This window comes from Hylaeus volcanicus, chromosome 7 (genome assembly GCF_026283585.1).
Source record: "Hylaeus volcanicus isolate JK05 chromosome 7, UHH_iyHylVolc1.0_haploid, whole genome shotgun sequence".
Classification (NCBI taxonomy): Eukaryota; Metazoa; Arthropoda; class Insecta; order Hymenoptera; family Colletidae; genus Hylaeus; species Hylaeus volcanicus.
In genome coordinates this window covers 9,589,722-9,615,222 of record NC_071982.1, presented here as the reverse complement: position 1 = coordinate 9,615,222, position 25,501 = coordinate 9,589,722, and the positions used below count along the sequence as shown (strand labels likewise).

General features: G+C 34.3%; 1 protein-coding gene across 1 annotated transcript in view; it reads right to left on the bottom strand.

The window, feature by feature from the left end:
• Positions 1 to 2,018: 2,018 nt before the first annotated feature.
• The window catches only part of LOC128879940 (chymotrypsin-1-like), a 43,696-nt gene continuing 20,213 nt past the window's right edge, over positions 2,019 to 25,501 (bottom strand). Inside the window, exons 3-6 of the mRNA XM_054129516.1 lie at positions 3,434 to 3,584; positions 2,878 to 3,124; positions 2,572 to 2,718; positions 2,019 to 2,213 (exon numbers count right to left, since the gene is read on the bottom strand). Coding sequence (XP_053985491.1) covers positions 2,019 to 2,213; positions 2,572 to 2,718; positions 2,878 to 3,124; positions 3,434 to 3,584 — 740 coding nt within the window. The remainder of the gene's footprint in view (positions 2,214 to 2,571; positions 2,719 to 2,877; positions 3,125 to 3,433; positions 3,585 to 25,501) is intronic.

The following is a 25,501-nucleotide window of genomic DNA, read 5'->3' as shown; positions in this document are numbered from 1 at the left end:
AGTTGCTTTAAGGGGTAACATTACTCTAGAAGCTGAAAAAAAGGCCTAACTTTGATAATTAATTTTGAGGGTATCGCAAAAAGAATAGAATTTATTTTTACAGAGTTTATTTAACACATATTGAAGTGTAAACAAAAATTGTTGTATCAGACTTTTAGTACAAAACTTCGACAATAAAGCAAGTCTTCAAAATTGACCTTTTTTAAAACGCCTTCACGGGAGGATGGTTTTCTCGTTGTGTATAACATTTGGAACATAAAACCAACAAATTTCATAACATAAATATAAATTTATATACTGTTGGCTATAGAAATACGTAGCAGTTTTAGTATTTAATGTAAATTTTCGTTTTGGTTAACAATTTACTATTTATTTTATAGCAAAAGAGTGAGTAAATGCGCCATTTCTACATTTGATTTAAATAAAAGCCTACGTACTTCTATAGTAAATAGTACATAGATTATAAAAATTATTAGTTGTTTTTTTACGCGAGTACTTCACGATGATTATTCTATCTCAGAGCTGAATTATCTGAAATTCAAAGTACAAGAATTTTTGTATGATATTGTCTAAATGCTATGGAGAGGGTTTTTTTATTTTTTTTTTCTGGTTTTTTTATAGGTAAAAAATTGGTGTTTTTTCATGGCTAAATATCGTAGAAACACATTAATTTGAATTGCTTCCAATTTATGTCAAATTATTCTCTCAAGAATATTGCTTTTTAGCATTTACGAAAATCAGTATATTGTTAAAAAATGTTTGATTTTTTATTTCAGATACGCGAACTCAGAGTTGGAGTGCTTATCACAGAGTACTCACGAAAAAAACATTGTCAGCGGCTCTTACAACTTTGTTAATTTAAGTTACATTTAAATACAAAAATTGCGAAATGTGTATTAAGCAACGTTCTCTCAAATGTCCTTCCATACTATACTATATGGACTCGATACCAATCAAGGAACATTAGGGTATCTAGTCAGATTTTAATAATTGTTTGTTTTTAGGATGAAGATTTCTAGTTTATGTAAGTAATTTTGTTCTATTTGTATTTAATTAACCTCTTGAGTGGCGAATTTTAAATGGATTTCTTTTGCACTAAACGAGAATACACACAACCCCAAGCAATTTTTACCTGTAAACCGATTTTACCATACTAATATGCTGTTATATTTTTTAATTCTAAAAGGTATTATAATTGTATGTAATGGTCATTTTGATGTAAAAGCAAACGTGTACATATGTGTATCAACATCCCTCAAGAGGTTTAAAAGTAATTTTTAAATAACTAAAATTTTAGTTTTCTCCATTTCTTTTGAACTAATCGAATATACACAAACCAAAGTATATAGATTATAAAAATTGTTAGTTATTTGTTCTAGATTTTATACACAACGAGAAAACCGTCCTCCTGTGAAGACGTTTAAAAAGAATTCAATTTTGAAGACTCGCTTTATTGTCGACGTTTTGTCCTAAAATTATGATACAATAATTTTTGTTTATACTTCAATATGTGTTAAATAAACCCCGTACAAAGAAATCCTATTCCTGTTGCGATAATCTCAAAATTAATTATCAAAGTTAGGCCTTTTTTTCAGCCTCTAGAGTGGTGTTACCCCTTAATCGTGTTGAGGAATGCTTGTTGAAATATACAGTCAGTGTAACAAATAGACTGCGGATCTTTATGCATTTATAGGAAATTCGAATGTGCAAGAAACTACAAAATGCAAACAATATGCAAGAATATAAAAAAGATTGAAAGTAAAGTTCATGTTATAATATTTGCAGAATAAAATAAATTCCTATTTAGGTTCAATTTTTGTAGGCACGTTCGCGAAGATTTTATTTTGCATAAAGATCCGCAGTCTAGTAATAAGTATTTGTAAAAAGAGAAATATAAAAAACGATAAAATACAATAATTTACGATGAATGGGCGTATTTATTAATCAATTATTAGAGGGTTACGTTTAAACAAGTTAGTACAGAGCAAATTCAGGTTGTCGTTTTTCTTCGGATTATTTTACTGTGATGGTTCTTCGACCACGTCCACGTCAGATTCCTCTTCATTCTGAATGAGAGATTGTTGTTCTTTGATCCAGGACGAGAAGGATGATACTCTGGTGTACACATCAGGGCTTCCAACGCCGCATGGGTGTGCGAAGCATACAATACCGATTTGTTGGCCATTGGCAACGAGGGGGCCACCATTGTCACCCTGAAACGTGGTAGAAGATAGTTATTACAAAGTCAACATGGATTTCAAATTGTTTGAAAAAAATTAGTAGTACACTTAGGTAATATTATAAGAAGTTAATATCAGAGCTAAAATCAATTAGTTTGTTGGATACTGTGGAGCAGAAAGAAAATTTATGGAATATTTGGAATATTTAGATTATAAATATGACTTTGGATCCACCACAGAATTCTTTTGTATTCAATGAAATTGTAAAATTAATATATTAGTACATATAATAACGAACAAAATCATAATTGAAGAGAAAATAAATTTACCAATACTTATGTGTAATTTCAATTAAAAATGAGACTTGTTAAAAGAAGACAGTGTTACTTACGTTGCACACACCCTGTCCGACTTTGGCGATCGTGCAGACATGAGTGCTTTGAACATCGGCAATACCTCTCCATGCTTGTTGGCATTTAGACAGAGGTTCGATATGGAAGTTAGCGTACTGCAATTTGTTGGGGATAGATCCACCGGCCTGCAAATAATATCAATATTCAATTAGATTTTCGTTAAACTCGTCCACTAAATACATCCAAGTTTCTAATGTTTAGATTAGAATCATAGTGCATCGCCAATCTTTCAAAGGCAACAATGTACACGAATGGAGTCAAACTAGTAATGATCTACTACTGACCTTGGTTCCCCATCCAGATAGAACGCAGGATGATCCATCAGGGACATTTCCGGTGGCGAGTGGGATAGCTTTAACTTTAGCATTGAAGGCAATATTCTTGTTGACGCGGATCACAGCAACATCGTTATCATCCGAATGCAGGCTGAAGTTGGGATGGAGTGTGGCACTTTCGACATTGTAAACAGCACCGGATTGGCTCAGAAGGTTTATTCCAACGTGAACAGTAATTTTTCGGATATCTGGTACTCTGCAATCAAGAACACGTTCCCAATGAAAATGACGGTAATTAAAATCGATATAACAGAACAGGTAACTGTAGTAGACAAGTATTTTTTCTAAAGTGACATTTACAGATGTACATGCAAGATGATTCAGTATACATTAATATTTTATAATGCTAGTGATATAAATAAATAAAAATAGAAAATACTCCTTTGTGACACTTGTAAAAGACAAAATCAATCGGTATTTAAACATATGAAATTCTTTTTATCTTGTTTGCACAATAAAATGAATATTCATTGCAACTATATAGACAAACAACCATGAAACTTACGCTTTCATGCAATGGGCAGCAGTAAGGATGTGGCGTTTGCTGATGATGGATCCACCACAGAAGTGGTGGCCGTTGTATTGAAGAGAGACTTGATAGGGGAATTTTCCAATAGGGGCATCACTGCCTCCAACGATCTGGGTCCCTGGGAATCCTGAATCGACAAAAGAACACTATAGTCACTTCTGCATTTATTTAACTATGTCTAGTTCAAGAAGTAGAAAGAACTTTTACGGAATAAAAATTTCCTATTAAAGGATACTTCGATTTCATTCAATTTTCCACATTACACTTAAACAAGTTGGGAATTTCGGATCTTGTTAATGTTAAGTCTTAAAAGAAAAGTTCAAGTGACTAATTAATGTCAATTGGACAAAGATGAAATTGACGAGTATTTTAATAACAATTTTAATTTTAAATGAACCAAGTAAATCGATTAAATTTTTTGCACAAATTTTGAATTTTATTGATACAATTATATACATTTATATACATTATATACATTTATAGTAATTAATCAAGACAAACATTGGTACACAGTAATATAAAAAACAAATTTTATATATATATATTACGGTAAGTAATTAATCAAGACAAACATTGGTACACAGTAATATAAAAAACAAATTTTATATATATATATTACGGTAAGTAATTAATCAAGACAAACATTGGTACACAGTAATATAAAAAACAAATTTTATATATATATATATATATGTTTGTCTTGATTAATTACTTACCGTAAGCGGAAACCGCAAGGCAGAGCACGATGGCAACACTAAGCGTATACATGATGGAAAGAATCCCAATGGTGAAGTTACCAACTCCACGATGCAATATATACACAATTCCTAAAGCGTACGGGGAAAATACTACATTTTCGAGAAAAGACACTTTAAAATTCGATAGGTTTCATTGGAATCGTTAGATATAATTCACAATCATCGATCATGAGATCTGTATTATATGAGGAAGTAATTAATCTCATAACGAAAATCACTCCTCACGTTTCGCGTAGTTCTACGATAGACAGAACGTGTGAGAAATTTCGTTGATAATTTGTATCGACAGATCAATTTCGAGAATTTCGGATGTCAATTCCAAAAATTTCAATCAGTAATTTAATCTTTCAATCGCGAACGAATCAATTCTTTAATTAAGATTCGTGACCAGCTGCGAGATTAGCCCGAAATAGATAGACTTAATCGACATTTCTCTGATAGCGGTTAAATACATATCGTGGCCTTTGTTTTTGTTGCATGAATAATATTTAGGTTTTTGGACTTTGAGAAGAATTTGAATTATTTAAAGACTAGAGGACCAGAGGCAGATATCGATGAGAAAACTGCGATTCCTTGCTTTTATTTTATCCATATTTTAATTATTTATGCCCTGTTTATTCGCAACATTCGTGGAAAATGTTCTAAGCATTTCTGGATTGAATATTCATATTCCTCATGGAAAAAAATTGGATAATAAACGAAACAAGCCCAAGACAATGTTTATAACTTATCAGTACAACAAAAGTAAGTACTTAATTTAAGTATCGTAATTAAAAATTGCTCGGAAAACTACGAAACGCATTAAATACAGTTTTGTGTAATTAATTGTTACAGCGTGAATACTTTGTATAGCAATGCGATTTTCGCTGAATTTTTTATTAACGGATGATTAAAATCTTGTTTAACGGCTCGAGATATTATCTCTAATATACGCAGAAGCTAAAAAAATTGTTTGAACGAGATACGAAATCACCATTACACGATAGGTGGACCTATCTATAATCAATTCGCGATCAAGAGCGACGCAGATATCGCGATTATTTTGTTCGTGGCGATGAGATACATGAAGAAGTAGCTTCGAACGTCGTGTATCTTCTTCAGTGCCTCGATGGAACTCGATCAAAACGTGTGCTACGTATACGTAATTCCAAAGTACTTAATGAAAAACCTATTTTTAAATTGCAATCTGAAGAAAATGTTGAGGTGACGAAATTACATACATTTATAATGATTATGAGTTTATTTTAATTCTATTATATGCGTATGTGCATGCTATCATGTAATATCGATGATCATAATTTGAAAGACTGTATGAAATATGGTAAATGTTATTGCATTCATAGTGTAAAAAACTTTAAAAAAGTAAAAAAATTACGCCAAGTACATGAAAAAGTGGAGGACTCAAAGAGTTATCATTGAAAAATAGGAGATCCCCATAATAAACTACAAGATTCAAAGTAGAAAAATATATGAAATCGAAATGAACTGCCAGTACATGGAGGTGCTTTCCACCTTTCCAGCACAGTGCAATGGCGACACTGGGTAACACAATGTAAAATTCGGTGCTTTCCATCTATGCGCAGCTAAAATGCTGTGTTCAACAGTGCGAACGTTCAGATCCTAATGACAATTCATGTAAAGTGACTGCTCCGCACTTTGGCGATGAAATGTAGAAGCTAAATAGCGTATCATCCACAAACTGAGACTGTTTAGAAATTTTCCTAGATTTCCGCGGCCTACTATTTTACTTCGATTTAAATAAATAGAGGGAATATTAACTCTTTGCACTCGAGAGATGACTGTCAGTCACCATTAGGTTTCACGCAGCAAATCTACAATCCTTAATGTTTCTTTAGGTTTAATTTCTTTGGAGCTCGAAGTGTCAATAAAATGATTATTGGTGAGATAAAGGTGACCTTATTCTCAAATCTAGATAGCTTAGAATTCATGGCAATAGAATGCTAAGAAACATCTCGAGTTGCTGGCAGTTAAGGAGTTAGTCGCAGTCAGGAAGAGGAAAAACGACATTTCTTTGTGATTTTTTTTTAGTTATTAAATAATAATTTGCATAAGTAACAATTAAGTATATCATAAAGCATGTTTCAAAGAACTAAAAAACATTTTTTGTTTTAAGAAACGTTTAATTTATATCGTCATAACAGCCGATGACGTAGACGATGATTTAAAAACATAGGTTTGCGGTGAGCAAGATTTCTCTACACTGGTTTACCTGAAAACAAAAACAAAGGTAGATTTCGAAAATATATTACTCTAGCGGGTCCCTGAACGAAGGATTTTGGAAAAAATTAATTGAAAACAAGATGGCGTACATTTAAAGTTGATTTTCAATTTTTTCACTAAAATTAGGCGATTCAATACAGGATAAAAAAAGTATACAAGAAAATAAAAATCCTCCGATAACAGGGACCCGATAGTCTAATATATTTTCTAAATCTACTTTTAGTTTTGTTTTCAAGTGCACCAGTTTGAAGAAATCTTGCTCACCGCAAACCAAGTGGCCACCCACGCCATCGCCTGTTATGACGAAATGAATTAACCTTTTTTTAAAACAAAAATTCTTTTATAGTTCTTTAAGACATATTTTGTAATATATAAAACACACAAAAAACTGTCCGTTTCTATTTTCCTGACTGCGACTAACCCCTTAAGGCGTTGTATGTCAACGTGCTATATATTTGAAAAATGGTGAAATTCGTTGAATTAAGATTCAATTCAATACTTTTATGAATAAACATTCCCAATCTATACAAACACTTTTCCCAATCTCTCAAACATATCTTTGCGTTAAATGATATCTGGTCATCGTATAGATACCAAACTAAATAATATTCTAAGTATGTCTAACTGTACGCCATCAAATATGTTTCCACAGCAGCGTTCGTTGCACGCGTATCAATTGGAAAAAACGCAACGTTGATGGAAAAATATGGGTACAAGTTATTAAGCGAATTGGTTTTCGAAAAACAGGGAACAACTCGCAACCAGTAGCCCATTCGTTGTAACGTTGGGTAAAAAAAGGATTTGGGTGGGGGGTGGGTGGTCGCTGAGCGGAGAGAGAGAGAGAGAGAGGGGGGGGGGGGCAGGGGTGAAAGAGAAACAAAATAAAATCAGACCGGTGTCATATGCGCCTGCTTGCATGATAAATGTAGCGATTTAAAATCGAAATTTCTCTTTTCGTGTGCATGAGCCCCGACGTTTGACTAATGGTCTCGCATTAACTATTGGAGCATTATAGAACGGCACGTTGAAATTTTGAAAAATACATTCGCCCCGACAAGAGATTAATATTTTGTAGCTTTATCTGCTCCGCTGGGCCACGGAACTCCCGTGTCGGGGCGTTAACGATAATGATCGCGGGCATCCATCCAACGTTTTTCTCGCCTCTCTCTCTCTCTCACTCTCTCTTGAGTGCCTGAATTTTCCTCGGAGATGTGCCCACCGAGGAAAACAACCTAATTATATCACGGACGTCGAAAAAATGCAATAAGCTCTGAAACTGGCGCTGCGATAATTGTACTTCGCTTGAGGATGAACTATCGGACTAGAACGTTGATAATGTTGACAGTTTTCATTGGATGAATCGTTTAAAGTCCAAAACTTTGCATTTTGAAACGGATGCATTCGATTTGAGCCCACTTTGGTTGCTGCAAATATTCTAACTGCGTTTAATTTAGTGTAAAATTTAATTTTTCTCATAATTAAAAACTCATAATTAAATTAAAATTAGTATAATTGTAATGATAATTATATAATAGTAATTAATTATTAATATAATTATAAAATTAATTTAATTATGAGTTTTTATTTGAGCCTTATTGCAGGAAAATTGGACTATGGGGGAAGAAAAATGTTTGTATAGATTGGGAATGTTTATTCATATAATATAATTATTGAGTTGAATCTTAATTCAACCATTTTCACCATTTTTCAAATATTTAGCACGTTGACATACAACACCTTAACTGTTACCTGAATACACATTCCATTGAAAGTAATTAAATATTCATAGTTAACCGCGCCGTTGCGGAGATATAATTCATTAAAATCTGAAACTTCTCTACGTTCAATTGCGCGGTTAACTATGAATATTTAATTACTTTCAATGGAATGTGTATTCAGGTAACAGTTAAGGTGTTGTATGTCAACGTGCTAAATATTTGAAAAATGGTGAAAATGGTTGAATTAAGATTCAACTCAATAATTATATTATATGAATAAACATTCCCAATCTATACAAACATTTTTCTTCCCCCATAGTCCAATTTTCCAATTTTTGAAAAAGTTGTTTCAAATCACCTCCCGAACCACCCCTTTCAAAGACCTTCAACTTTTTTGGGATACCCTGTATATTTGATACCGTATACAAATCGACTTTTACCTATAGTAACGTAGATTCTTTCAATATTAAAATGTAAATGGGTGTCCAAAGGTTTTTGGAACGGTGAATATATCGTAGTATACCTGGTTTGTATGAAAAACTATTTTAAGATACTAAAAATTGAAAAATCGAAGTGTCCGTATAATTTTGATATGCAGTGTACAATATTAAAGTTAGGTAGCATATATACGTTAAAATCGTTTTACAGATAAATAATGCTTTAGTTTGTGTGTATTCGATTGAAGCAACAAAAAAGGTCCATTTAAAATTCGTCCCTCAAGAGGTCCCTCATACGTCCCTTAACTTTTTGGCCAAATTAATATTATAGCACAGAACGAGGTATGATTAAAGTTTGGAGCTCGTTAAGGCTCCGCTATTATACTTTTCCTCGATTTAGATGCATGGAATGGATAGCAAGGCTTCTAATTGAAGGACGAAACACAGATGCGACATCGAACGTGGTCGATATTAACTTCAGTCTCTCAATAAAAGGATCGGGGCGCGCTAAAGCGAGAAATTAAAAGGCGAAGGACGGAGGAATCCAGCGTCAGATCGACGACGAGAAGATACTGAATTTCTTTTTCAACGAATATTAAAAGGAAAGCGAAACGTAGGTTTCCCGCTATATCTGGCGGTGCGGTGGTGAGAATCGGGGCGGCAGGTTGGGTCGATGGGTAGTCCATGGAGCAAAAGGGGACCAGAGAGTGAGGGCAGATGGAGGCAGCGAAGTGCGGATGGAGCCCCCGTGACAAAATGATAATAATCCCTTCAGCGTTTTCTTTCATTTCCCTTTATTATCATATTATTAAAAAAATCTCCGTGAAATGTTATTAAAATCGTTTAAATGTCGCGTGCCATGGCTCGCCCGCCATTATCCTTTAATTTAATAATATTAAGCGCGAACTTTTCAGGTTCCACGGGGGTGAATGAAACGTGGGATGGGTGGACGACACCCTCTAGCTCTGTATACCGATCCTCGTAATGCACCGAGACCGCACGTACCATTATTCCTTTTATTTTTTCGTTACCAACCATCGCGCCATATATCTTCGACGATTTCGGGGAGCGGAACACTCGGTCAAGATTTGAGTAACAACAAACGATAAATTTTACGTATCAAACGGTGGAACGGGGTTGGGATTCGAGTTTTTAATTTCGCGCAGGGTGCTTTCGAAATTGTGGCCGTAGAATTGATCGACTAAAGTGGAGATAGAAAATATGGAGTAGGTTTGAATGTCGTGACGTTTTCAAAATGAATATTTTTACTTTAATTGTAAGATGTACGGTGTATCATTTAGTGTATGATTTAGGCTGTGTCGTTTCAAAGCACTATCTTTTTTTAAGTGCTGCTCGAATAATTGATGGTAGATAAAACAATAATTTTCATGAAAGATAAAAATTGATATCTTGTAATTTTCCATTTAAAATTCATGGGAAAAATTTCTTTTTTCTTTCAAGAATATTTTTCATCAACTACAGAAATTTTGTTTAGAGAAAAATGAAATACACAGGGCACACAATTACCTACGAAAAAGCGTTGCGAGTTTGTGTGGCCAATGTTTTTCGAATTGTATAGCATGACATAAACGTTTTTTTTATTAAAATTGGTGTAAAATCATATAGAAAACCTTTTTCGGTTATAATTCGTAATAATATTGGTTTTTCAAAAATTGTACAAAGTAGCATTTTTATAAAAAATTATTTATAAAAAATGTAGCACACAAATTCTTCATAAAGTTGATCTTTATGCAGATATTCTGCGATTTGCGTTTTTCTAACATATGTGAAATTTAGAAGAATTAGTTTTTCGCATGTAATCCGTGACATTTAAATTTTAAGTTTAAAATACAATTGCTACTACATCAATATGTCAAATAATTTACGAAAATAAATTATCATTTTTCTTTTTATCATAGGAAATACATAGATTCCATTGATACGACACTAAGAAAATAAATATAGTTACGAGATAAAAAGAATCGAATGAAGAGGTTAATAATTTATTTTCGTAAATTATCTGACATATTGAGTAGTAATTGTATTTTAAATTCAAAATTGAAATTTCATTACCTTGCAGTTTATTTCTCCATTACCTCCCTCGTAGAATTTTCAGAAAACAAATATTGTATAAGTTATTTTCGAAAAAGTGGTTTTCTACTATCAATCAACACTTGAAATAAAAATATTGCTAAAAAATGACACACTCTGTCCTACATATATTGCACGCCGTAAATAGTGGTGAATGGGAACAGAACTTCAAACTGTTACGTCTTGCTGCTTAATTTGTATCATTTACAGTTGTAAATTTACCTATAGTTCATTTGACGTCTTTCTGTTACATTAATATACCTTTCGTTGAAAACTTTCTGATCATTTTATTCGTACTCAATATCCAATAAAATGTTTCCAGTTTTCCAACAAAGTTTAACTGATCATTAATATTCACTACGGTGTATAACTATAGCACCGCTACAATTTTCGTGCGTTTTGTAGATTTAATTAATAATATCTAATTTTTAATAGTATCATGTGAAAGAGGCTAAAAATATATTATAGCAATGTATTTCTTATTTATTTCTTTCATATTCTTATGCCCATAAATGACTTCAAGTGTAACATTGCTACTTTTACGAATTTTAATATTAGCATTCCTACTTCTATGAATAACTTTAACCTTGATATACCTACTTGCATAAATAATATCAAATTTAATATTCTTATTCTATTTTATAACTTCAGCTTTAACGTTTCTACTTGTACAAACTATTTTAACTTCATTTGTCCAGCTTTCATTAATTACTTCAAAAACATTCCTTTTTTTTTAAAGCATAACTTCTATTGTTACAATTTTTAATGCCAATAAAAGAGAAGGTTAATTATACTTAACTAACAAGTTAAACAGTTAATTGATAGAATGTCATATCCAATTGCTTTTCGCTGTAATAATAGTCAAATAGTGATAACACTATTTACTAAATATTTAGTAAATAACTAAATAGTTTTGTAATTAAGTACGCTTAAATTAGATATATAAAGGATCGAATATAGAGGCAGAAAATTAATTTCTACACTTCATATATGTATAAAAGAGGCTGGAGTCAATTCAAACATGTGTCAATAAAAACAAGTTAAGTAACTTAAAGATGGTCAAATCAGTAATGCTTTTTGAAACCAGATGATCTGGCTATAATTAAAGCTCGTTGCCAAACAGATATAATAAAAAGTCGAAAACGTCACAGGTAAAGATGTATTATTATTCCGTCGTATAATTATTTATTCCGACCGAAATAAACTACAGCCATGAAATAATTTGAAAATGGAAGAGTTGAAGAAATAAATAGTCAGAGACGCACCCCTTGGGCAAAAAGTTCACGCATTGTCCCGCGATGAATATAACGGCGTCTAATGGAATATTATCACCACTCGCAACTAACTCTCTCTCTTTAACTTTCTCGCTCGCCCTCTTCTTCATCGACCGCTATTGGAACACGCCTGCTGCACTCGTAGATGTCCATTAATCACGGACATAAGCAGGCGACTAATTGTTGGGTTTCAGGGAGAGAGGAACAGACAGAGTGGAACGGATAGAGAGGCATAAAATAACGTCCCTTTATCGAAGGCACGCACCCCTTACACAACGGCGGGCCCTTCGATTCATCCGGAGATCGGAGGATCACGCTGTGAAAGTGATCGTGATCGTGATCGTGCCATGGGACGTGACTTGTCGATTTCACAATCGTTTATTATTTCTTCCCGATCGTCGACTGCCGACAGTGCCGACGCGAGTGTCCCGTGTCGCCGGACAGCCACTTCCGTCTGAGAAGCTAATACTAAGGGAAACTTTATTCGAACCCTTCGTGAATTTCATTTTGTCTGTTTGAAAAGAAATGATCTCTGGATGATTTATACGTCGATGAATTAATTGGTACGCGAACTGAACAGTAAATAGCTGAGTAGCGGATAGTTGAATTGGAACTGAGAAAAAGTAAATATTTTCATTTGAAAAATGACGGAACCGACGGAGAATATACTTTATATCGTTGACGTTAGACTTTTGTTACTGTCGATAATTAAGTTTAATTTAAAATGAAAATGAACTGTACGAAATGAATTTTGAAATGAATTGAGTGAAATAAATTTAGAAATAAATTTTCAGTCAAGGATATAGCTATTAAAAAAGATACTTCATAGCACTGATGTTATGATATTGCTTCGATTATATTTTAGAAAATGTTGTTAGATAATCCAATGTGCGAAAGTGACTATAACCGATCGTAGCACAAAATGGGTGAAATCTTCCCATAAAATTGGGCGATCATTTGCCAAGCATTTAAAGGCAGAGGCACAGAAAAACCGGCCACCCTATTGGAGGACAATTGCAGGAATGTCAGCAAAGGTGCGATGTGTCTATAGGCACGAATCAACGGCGTAGGTCGGTTCACCATAATCCATCATCGTATGCCTATTCGCGGAACAGCCAGAGACGATCTGTCATCCACTTTCGTTTCGTTGCGTCAGTCCGTTCTACTCGAAACATTTCCATCCTTGCTTTAAGGGTGCACAGGACCCAGAGCCAAACTCCGAGTTGACTTCAGCGACAGTTGCGGAAAAAGTAGGAAACTCCGGGATAAGGACAGAGAGGGCGATACAACAATTGGAGGAGAGACGAGGACAGGGCGATTAGGCTAGCATGATTCTTGTTAAGGATATCGAAGCAAAGAAGCAATATTTTCTAATAATTCTGGTTTTAATATATTCGTTACACTTTGGGGGATGCGACTCCAAGGCCTGATTTTGCTTGAAAACTTTATAAGCAATAAAATGAAGATAGCAAACATACTTTTATTGCTTATAAAGTTTTGAGGCCAAAATTGCAAAATCAGGCCTTGGAGTCGCATCCTTCAAAGTATAAACCTGCGCACCCTTAACCATTTAGCTCAACTCAACTCCAACTTCCCCTTTTTAAATCTATGCCTTTTCACTCTTACAATTCACGCCTTTTGTCACTCTCATTTCTTACGAGACAAGCATTGCTTCTGGTCAAATTTGAAGGTTTTTAATGCAAACCATTTATAATATAGATCTTTGTGTTAGGGAAAGTACAAGTAGTCCCATTTCCTTATCTTGTTTGTTTTGGGCGTGACTAGAGCGTCATCTGTCCCTCTATCTCCGGAAACATTTTGGTAAGTGAGGAGACATAGTGTGCTGTCTTTAATTTTTCCTTTGTTTCTTTGTTATTTCTTAACGGCCGTTTAGTCGTTAGCTGGTCGCCATTGGTCGCCATACGAACCAAACGCTATGCTGCGGTGCGCACAATGAAATGTGCGTTTGTGTTGCAGACTTTTATATTTTACTATTTCCATTTCCATTTTCATTTCTTAATTAAAGTTATATTAAACAATCATAATACTGTGACGTGTGTTATTTTGAAGATCCACGTCAACCTAACACTTCAAAAATGTTTATTATTCGATAATCTAATCAGGTGAATATGATAAACCTTGCACAAATTTTATTTTTGTCTTTCGGAGGTAAAAAAGATTTATGTCAATCTTTACACCTTGGTTCTGAAAACACTCTGTACAAGTAAACTTGATGCTCGTTACTTTTCAATTGCACTATCTCTATACACTAATAAATGTGTATTTCCTAGTGACAGTTAGTTAAATGTTAGTAACATTATGAAATAATTATATCTTCTAGACAACATTCAAATTTTTTAATCTTGAACTGATATTATCAGAGCTAAACGACATATCAACAGCAATTGCTATAATTATACTGTACTATCTTCCATTTCTGATTGTGATACTTTATATATGTTATTTTAAATATTATACCTGCGAAATAAATAATTAAATAATATACACATTAAAAATAAAATGTAAAATACTTTCTTCTTTTATATTTACTGAACTACGTAAATCCTTTTCTAAATATTTATAACGCTTGCCTTTTTATGAGAACAAGTACTAAGAAGCTAAGAAATAAGCTGATTAGGAGCTGCAACACTGCAGATGATAAACATTTCTACAAATGGCATAGCATTGAAAAATAATCCTAGCCCTACCTCACATCAGAAACATTACTTTGTTCTTAATTAACCCTTTGCACTCGAGAGGCGACTGTGAAGCGACGGTCTTCGTTTATCTTAAATTTCTTTGAATCTTGTAGCGATATTAGTTCATGAATAGATTCCGAAAGTGTAAACTGGTACACTTTGAAACACTAGTAACGTATTTTATTTCCACGACTCACCAATCGTGGTAGAAGATTTATCATGGTGGACGTTTAGTCGTCTAAATTGTTAGCTCTCTCTAATGAAACTGTTGTCGAGTGCAAAGGGTTAAGTCGTGCATAACTGTGAACGTAGGTGTTGAGAAAGTGAAAACAGTGCACCCAGTGCAACCCTCTATAATCTATAACCAAGACCGGAAGGCATGTTCGCAACGCTTGGAAAAAGACGATCGTTAAGGTAAAGAGGCGTGCGAGGTTGTTGCCTATTCGCCTACCAAAGGTAAATACGACTTTAATGTGGACGCTTTCCATCCATGCAAAACAAGCCTGCAGACGTCTACGCGCTACAAATTTGACAGCCTCTAAAAGACGGGACCTATTCTTCATTAGACACGGGATGAATGCGCAACTGGCTCGTTGCGCCTCGATGGCCGTCTATGGCATAGAAATCGGTTGGAGCTAATGACGTTGATTCGTTCTACTTTGGCGTCACCACGCTGCTAGCATCCTTTGAGCATTCTTGCCCGAGGCCCATTCGATCAACAGTTTTGTGAATGACTTCGTTTGCGCACCTGGATCGCCTAAATATAGCAACAGCTACTAAAAATAATCTTCCATAATTCGATCTCAAAATTCACGTATTGGATTCCACGGTTTTTTTACAAGTATAAATGAAATTTTAACTTGTCGAATATTTAAATGTACTCTTGTTCGCTGTAAGTAAGATGTATTGTAAAATGGGATGAATAGAAACACTGTTTTAAAACTACACTGCGGTGCATAATTATAGCACCACTAATATTTAAAAAATGTTTTAACTTGAAAGAAAAAATCAAAGAAAGAATTTCAGAGGAAATATACCGAAGTAGTCTAAGCATATATCGAGATGAAGTCGAAAAACATTACAGAATCGGTGCAAAACTATAGCACCAACTTCATTTTCATCACACTTCAAGCGTGTTTGTCACAAAATTTTCTTCTAACTCAGAGTTTTATTTATTAATTAATGTAATGCCACGCAGTAAATATCTTACTGAGAAAGAGCAAGATGAAATTTTAGCTTATAACATGCTAGAACTGGGAATTAGGGAAATTGCACGTAAACTTGGGCGATCCTTTAAAGTAATATCAAATTTTTTACGTAATCCGTTGAAATATGGCCAAAATAAGAAAGGAGGACTTAAGAAGAAACTGTCTCCACATACTGAGAGGTAGATTATTAAAATTGGGAGCAATAGTTTGAAAAGCTGTTGGGAAATTGCAGCGGAATGTAGACTCGAAGCGTCACGATGGACCATTCAACGTGTCTTTAGAAGAAATCCAAATATTGCCAGACAAAAACTAATTTCAGCACCCGTTCTTTCTAAACGCCACAAAATAACAAGAATGGAATACGCCCGCGAAAACATGAATAAAAACTGGGATCATGAAAGTTTAATGTTAATCGACAAATTAAGAGGTGACATTATTTTCTTCCATTTAACGATGAGAAAAAGTTTAATCTCGATGGCACAGATGGGTTCAATTGTTACTGGAGAGACCTACGAAAAGACTCAATATACACTCGTACAAAAAAAATAGGGAACACTTTATAAACCCTAAAAATTAGGCTATATTCCAATAGCTGTAAGTCGGTGAAAAGTCATCGTAAAAATAAAATTAAAAAAGCGTTTTAAAGCTTGAAGTTTCAACTTTAATGTGCTATTATGCAATTTTTAAATTTCTATAGTTTTTTGGTTTTGTGTTTTAAAAAGTAACACGTCATTTTGTTCCTTAAAATTACGTATTTTTAACAACTCAAAAGTCAATGAGAAAATTTTATTTCGAAAAGTTCAACTCAAATTGTGTAAACTACAATATGTTACCTATAAAATGCTTTTTTAGAAATTGTCCTATGATTTTTTCTGACCGATTTATACGACTTTGAACAAAAATTTGCATTTATTACAGAAAGTATCGATACTAGGTGAAAAATCATCGTAGACAAAATACCAAAAAAGCATTTTAAAGTTTGAAATATCAACTTTAACGTAATCTTGATGGTTTAAACAAATTTTTTTGTCTTCCTTGTTCTGTACTGCAAACAAGAATGCATTGTTTAGCGCATAAGTGACGAATCTTTAATACTGTACAGTTTAATAAAAAAATTTTTCTCAAAAAATTTAACTCAAGTTCTAGAAACTACAATATATTACCTACAAAATGCTTTTTTAAAAATTTTTCAACGATTTTTTTTACCGATTTATATGATTTTGAAAGGTAACCCTTTTATTCTCTAAAGGTGACGTTTACCGCCGACATTAGCGTTACCCAATTTTTCACCGACTTACAGCTACTGGAATATAGCCTAATTTTTAGGGTTTATAAAGTGTTCCTTATCTTTTTTTGTACGAGTGTATTTCTCTAAACGCAATTTTGGAGGGGGAACGTTAATGGTATGGGCGGCGTTTTGCTCGAGTGGCAAGCTGGAATTAGCGTTTCCTTCATCCAGAATGAATAGTTTACGAGTACAATGAAATATTAGAGAATAATTTGTTGCCGATTATTCATTCGAAGAACCACATTACTTGGACGTATCAACAAGATAATGCCCCAATACACTTTTGTGTATTGACACAAAAGTCGAGCAACACCAAGATGGTTTCAAACACTTAATATAAATTTATTAAGGTGGCCAGCATGCTCCCCGGATCAAAATCTGATGGAAAATTTATGGGGTATGATGGTAGCGCCTATTTATGCACACAACCAACAATTTTTGAGAATTTCGCAGTTAAAAGAAGCTGTACTAAAATCCTGGAATGAAATTAACGATGAAATTTTGAAAAAACTAGTTGGAAGCATGCCAAATCGCATTTTTGAGTTAATCGAGAAGAAAGGAGGTCCTACTCATTATTAAATCATTCCCTTTTATTCATTGAAATTATAATTTAATATTGTTATTATGTTATAATTCCATTGGTGCTATAGTGGTGCACTCATGAAATATCTATAGTATTATTATTAGTTGTCTTAAATAAATGTTATGTTCGCCGTTTTATCATTGCTATAATATACTGTTAACCTCTTTCACATGATGCTATTAAAAATTAGAAACTATTAATTAAATCTACAAAACGCACGAAAATTGTAGCGATGCTATAGTCATGCACTGTATTGTATTTGTCATATACAAGGTGATCCACCAGATATTACCACCTCGCTTTGCGTCAATATTATCATCCACAGCAAAAAATGATTCAGATAGAGTTGAAATGGTTTTCAGTGGGGCACATTCTCATGTTACTAGTTCCTTTTTTATATGTGGACGCGTAGATGTCGTGCCAAGATCACTAATGTTTTTATACATATACATATATATGCGAGTCATCTTTAGGTCAGTTTGATTTAAATATAAATATAATTGCACAAACAGGATTCCTAGTCAGACTTCTTCTCATAAATTCAAGATTTAATTTACTTGAGTAAGCTACTTGAGTAAGATACTTGACTAGGATACTCAAGTTGCCTAACAAACATAGTATTTGTTGTCGCAGATATTCACCAACATCATTTCGATCAAATAAAGGGTTTAATGTATTTTATTTTGCTTGCTAATGACAATAACCAAATGATAAATGATTAATATAAATTATTGGGTTGTCTGAAAAGTCTATGTTGATTTTTGATAGGTGGTACAGGTCTGGATATATTAATGAGTGGTTGAAAACAAATAACATGTACACCTCCGTTAAAAAGTGGAAGGATTACGGGGTAAAATGGTTCCTATATAGTTCAATAAGTATATATCAAAATTCAAACGTGCCTCTGAACTTTTTTTAAAATCGGCACGAACTTTCTGGACAACCCAATATTATATATTATTATTATGATGAACGAAGTATTTTGCTCTCAGAGAACCAGATAACGTCTGCCCTTCTGTACCGTTCAATTCAGCCTCAAAACACTCAATTGGCAAAAGTTGCGTCAAGCTTCTCCCTTTTTCCATTTTCGTTTAAGAAAGCAATTGTCTGGCCCTGAAGGGCCATCAATTTGACTTTACAACGTCGCCCCCGTCGGTTGGCCCATGGTATCGAAAACGTTTCCGGTCGTTATACAAACAAGAATCCCCCTTCCTCCCATCTCCACCGCCCCTCTCTCCCTCCTGGCAACAATTTACAATTCGCCGCATCTCTTTTTCTTTTTGTAATTCGCTGTATAAGTTCGGGGACAAGTTGGATTCGCTGGAAAGGCAAATACGTCTGCATGCATATGCACGAGAGACGGCTAAACTAACCATCCGACCAGCGAACCGGGACGTCACCGTCACAAAGACCACGTCACGAGCCGACACTATTGCTATTCTAAGCAAACACGTTGTAAGCAGCCTTTTTTATTCCCTCTTCGCGTTCCCGGGGCATTTACACAGCAGATACGCATGTAAAGATAATATTTTGAATGTATAACGAACGGTGCATCGCGAACCGGCAGCGCCCGCGTAAAACTGGCAAAAAAGTCGGGCAAGAACGAACCGCGCGAAGATCGGGACTTGATGATGCACCGCGAGTATGTTTCCTATCTTTCTTACTCGCTGGGAAATAAATTAACTCCGACGACCAAAGGAACCGTTATCAGTTGTGTCAGCTTTTGAATCGCTCGAGGTGTATATTTGTGAATTTTTTGGAGACAAACGGAAAATTTTCTGCTAATCAGATTCAGGGTATTCGGAAGAACGTTTCTTAGAGGATGTGTCGCAATTTTTTTATTTAAAAAAAATCTGAAAATAACAAATTTAGGGCGTTGTAGCTTTCTCTACGCGAATACTTCACGATGATTATTCTATCTCAGAGCTGAATTATCTGAAATTCAAAGTACAAGAATTTTTGTATGATATTGTCTAAATGCTATGGAGAGGGTTTTTTTATAGGTAAAAAATTGGTGTTTTTTCATGGCTAAATATCGTAGAAGCACATTAATTTGAATTGCTTCCAATTTGTGTCAAATTATTCTCTCAAGAATATTGCTTTTTAGCATTTACGAAAATCAGTATATTGTTAAAAAATGTTTGATTTTTTCATTTCAGATACGCGAACTCAGAGTTGGAGTGCTTATCACAGAGTACTCACGAAAAAAACATTGTCAGCGGCTCTTACAACTTTGTTAATTTAAGTTACATTTAAATACAAAAATTGCGAAATGTGCATTAAGCTACGTTCTCTCAAATGTCCTTCCATACTATACTATATGGACTCGATACCAATCAAGGAACATTAGGGTATCTAGTCAGATTTTAATAATTGTTTGTTTTTAGGATGAAGATTTCTAGTTTATGTAAGTAATTTTGTTCTATTCATATTTAATTAACTTCTTGAGTGGCGAATTTTAAATGGATTCCTCAAGAGGCTTAAAAGGAATTTTGAAATAACCAAAGTTTCAGTTTTCTGCATTTCTTTTGAACTAATCGAATACATACAAACCAAAGTAGTTTTTATCTGTAAATTGATTTTGTTATACCAATACCCTGTCTCATTTTAATATGGTACATTTCTTAATTTTAAAGAGTATTGTGATTGTAAGTTATGATCATTTTGATATAAAAGCAAACGTATATACAGGGTGGGCATTTTAAACAGGTCACCTAAATAACTCGTTTGTTTTTGAAGATAGAAGAAAATGCATTAGACCAAACTTACTTGGTATCGGGGGGCTCATAAGCTGGTATTGCCAATTTTTCTGTAGGTGGAGGCGTCAAGGAGATATGAAGATCAATTCTGTTTTTTTAAATACAGGGTGTTAATAAATATGTAGGACATTTTTTCAGGATCAAGTCTTTATACCAGTACGAATGGAAAAGTCCTTTACAATTTTGCAATCTGAGGCTTTATTGTTGAGATATAATCGGTTGAAATTTACCGTCGCGGTCGCACATGGACGGCACTCACCACGAGAAAGACACACCGACGCACACTCACAATCAAATGCGAATCAGCTGGTCGGCGGAATGACGCTAGTGAGTGTATATCGGTGCGTCTTTCTCGTGTGTGAGTGCCGTCCATGTGCGACCGCGTCGGAAGTTACAACTGTAAATTTCAATCACTTATATCTCAACAACGAAACCTCATATTGCAAAATGGTAAAGGACTTTTCGATTCGTACAGGTATGTAGACTTGATCCTGAAAAAATGTCCCACATATTTGTTAACACTCTGTAGAATAATATGGTTTCTTACTTTCAGTCTGATAGAGTGTTTCAAGATGAATACAATGACCTATTACGAAGGTCATTTGAGGTCACTCAAAGTAAATTGCAATGGAAAATAAATTGTCTCAGAGTACTTTTCGAATACTTGTATTTCACGTGTGTGTATCACGTGACACGGGTCACAAAAGACAGGCAAACGTTCAGTCACATTGTACGCTTATCTGTATCCTCAAACATTATTGGTAATTTGACTACAGTCTAGAGTACAGCTTCGTAATATTACGCGAAAAACCAACTACCAAACTTGACATGCAAAAACGTATAAGATGAGCTTGCTCTGTAATAGATACAAATGAAATTTGCCAGGCAGTGTCATCAGTATTGCAACGATTTTGACTATATATCCATGTTCATGGTCGCCATTTTGAACACTCGTAGTCGCAGTAAGAAAATAGACGTCCAAGTATTCGAAAAGTACTGTGAAACAATTTATTTTCTATTGCAGTTGATTTGGGTAACCTTGAATAACCTTCATAATAGGTCATTGCATTCGTCTTGAAACATTCTACGAAACTGTAAGTAAGAAACTATAACATTCCATTTAAAAAAACAGAATTGATCTTCATATCTCCTTGTCGCCTCCACCTGCAGAAAAATTGATAATACCAGATTATGAGCCCCCCGATACCAAGTAAGTTTGATCTAATGCATTTTCTATCTTCAAAAACAAACGAGTTATTTAGGTGACCTGTTTAAAATGTCCCACCCGGTATATGCGTGTTAACATCCCTCATGGTTAAATCGATTAAAAAGTAAATTTTAAATAACCAAAATTGCAGTTTTTTTAGTGAAATGTATTATTAAATACATTGATAATAAACAATGATAATAATTTATTTGTAACAAAGCACAAACCTATCTCATTAGATTATTTACATTTCAATCGCCTGGTGTACGATGTTTTTCGGAAAAATACTGAGTAAATAATTCTTAATCACGGAAATAAAAAGAAGTAAGATCTCAAACTAATATATTTTAACTAATATATATATAAATAAGTAATATACTATAAAAAAAACTTAATTTTGATTATGTTTGATTTTATAGTACAGAATGGAAAAGAATATTTAGTATTAAGTGCATACTAAACAGATCTAGGCATGCATTCGAATTGTTTGGCCCCTGTTCGCAGTATACGTCAAATTACAATAAACTATTAATACCGAACAACTCGTCTGACGTTGGTTACGGTATTTTTGGCAATGAACAAGTTCATGCGCAAATCGCATAAACGGAAAATTGGTTCTCATGTATATGTTCCCATGTTCCGTGGTAGGACAGCAATTAATTCTATCCTGTTAAACTATGCCAGTGAAAATGAATCATAAAATCAGCAAGAGGCGAAAGATATTATGAAATAAATTAGAGATAATAATGGGTAATTTCCAGTAACACGTTACACCGTTGGAACTCTGCACGATGGATTTATTGAAGACATTTATTCCTCGACACCTTCGCCTTCTTCTTACGAATCAAAATTTATTAAAAATTGATCGGCACTCCTATACATAAATTAGGATTCTCAATTTTAAAAGATGATTTCATTAAATGCATTGCTCTTGTGGTTATCGAGATGAGGATTCATTGAATTCTATCGGACACTATTCGAAGGTGCTCAATGTCTTTAATTACACTAGTTTATAGCCAAAATGTACATTCAATGCCACAATTTTTTTCTTATGTATTTTGACCTACTAAATTCGAAAAATGCAAGAAAAAATTTTTCTATAGATAGGTTTTTTTATATGAATTTTTGAATTTGTTTTCGATTTTTTTCTGACATACGTCACATTTTAGGCCATATCTCGAGTTAGAAACCTCCGATTGAGTCGCGCAAGACGCCATTTTAAAGGTAATCGAATTTCCAACAGTTGTTTTTTAGGTAAACCTTACGTTTAGGGGAGTCAGCTCCGATGACCTTGACCTTGACATATGTTGTCAAGGGCACTCTCTTGAGTAACACCCAAGAGGTTTTAGCTGTCGGACGTTTTTTATTAAAAAGCTATTAGCATATAAAAATCATACATTTACATATTCGAACACGCTATCTATAGCATATAAAAACACACTGCGACGGTTCAAATTTGTTCAGAGACCTTGTATCATGCACGATCTTTACTCATACAGTGAAAAAACGGGGGTCCGGGGGCTTGCCCCCGGTCCGGGGTTTGGGGGCGAAGCCCTCGACTATGAGTACTGCAGCGTACCTCGCAGGTGTGTACATGGTTACTCTGAGGGATGTATATCATTCTGAGAAGGGTCGAGGGGGCGCAGCCCTCCTGAACGCGTATAGTTTCGATGCGTATGATTTCAGCTGAAAAACCATTCAGAAAATTTAAAAAGCATACGCCTCGAAATCGAACGCGTACTGGGGGCCTGTGCCCCCTAGGCCCACTACTGAGCGGGGGGCTGCGCCCTCTCGACCCTCCTCAGAATGATATACATCCCTCAGAGTAACCATGTACACACCTGCGAGGTGCGCTGCAGTACTCATAGTTGGGGGCTTCGCCCCCGAACCCCTGACCGGGGGCAGGTCCGCGGACCCCCGTTTTTCCACTGTATGAGAAAAGATCGCGCTCCCTAGACCCTCCCTAAAAACTACACTAACTAACTAATTAGTATTAGTAACTAGTAACAGACCAGGTAAGAATAATGCGAGAAATCAAAACAAAACAGTAGGTTAACGAATATTGTAATCTTTTGTATACGATAATACGTCCAGTATGTATGAGTATGTCACAGAGCTTTGTATCTATCGGTTCGAGAATTTCTGAATTTTCTGGATTATCATCATGCATTCACATGAATTTATTAATATAACGTATAATTTTGATTCTTTGTGGAACTTTTTGTATGAGAAGAAAGTGGTTCGTAGCAGAATAAAGTGTCCAAGGTGTGAGAATGACTTAGCACTTGCAAATGCTTCTGATGATCGTTTATTTCATTGCACGGAAACGTATTATAAAGTTGTAAAAAATCAAAAGCGAAGAAGAGTGACGTGCAATTTCAAAATTAGTGCATTCCATGAAACGTGGTTTGAGAGAACACACATGAGCCTGGTAAAGATATGTCGGTTTGTTGCCTATTTTTTGTTGCTGCAACCACCACGACATAACTGTTTAATGAATGAGCTGGAACTAAATAATAGAGATGTAGTCGACTGGACACAATTTTGTCGAGAGGTAACATATGGCATACAATTATCATTTTACGCTATTTACTTACTTTTGCTCTTAGATAGTATTGTACGTTTTTGCACTAAATTAATTGTAGTTACTTCATCAATGGCTAATGGATAAGCAAGAGGTAATTGGTGGACCGGACAAAATTGTCGAAATAGATGAGGCAAAAATAGGCAAGAGAAAGTATAATAGAGGGCGTTTAATACAAGGACAATGGATTTTCGGTGGCATAGAGAGATCTAGTAAAAAAGTTTTTATTTTACCTGTACTAAATCGGAATACCGAAACGCTTCTACCGATACTTCGAAAATATGTTGCTGCCGGTTCAATTATTCATACTGATAAGTGGCGTGCATACAATGCCTTGCGCAATGAAAATTATATACATCGGACAGTAAAGCATTCAGAAAATTTTGTGGATCCTCAAACTGGTGTTCACACGCAAAACATAAAAAGATTCTGGAGGGATATGAGAGCAAATATTCCTCGCTATGGCACTCGTGAATACCATTATATGAATTACCTCGCAGAATTTTTATTTAAAAGAAATTGTAATTTTGACCATTAGATCATTTAAATACTGATTAAATTTTCATTCTACATACTCATCAACTGTTTCTTATATATATTATATCACAGTAATCCTCTACTCATTTTCGATCTATTATATGATTTTTACATACATATGATTTTACAATAACTTTTTCATAAAAAACGTCCGACAGCTAAAACCTCTTGGGTGTTACTCAGGAGAGTGCCCTTGACAACATATGTCAAGGTCAAGGTCATCGGAACTGTCTCCCCTAAACGTAAGGTTTACCGTTTTTTATATTATTTTCCAATCGGTTCAGTTGTTTAAGTGTTACGAGCCAATATATGTGAGAAACTTTGATTTTTTATGCTAAAATAGAACACGAATATTTCTTTCATCGCCATGGAAAAATAGCAATTGTCAAATAATGTCTAGTTTCTTATATGTAGTTTACGTATAGATCGCACTTTTACAAAGAAACCAAGCTGTTGTTGAAAAAAATCTATGGATAAATACTGGAGTTAGGAACAATTGAGTAAAGGTACAAAAATCCCAATTTTACTCTGTTTTTGTATTTTTTTTCTATTTATATAGGAAACATTTATTTAATTAATTTCGATTAGAAATAATTCCGGCCTTTGCTTTGTCTTCTGTTATTCGTTGGGTTCGTTCCTCTGATGAGGAACCAAATGTAG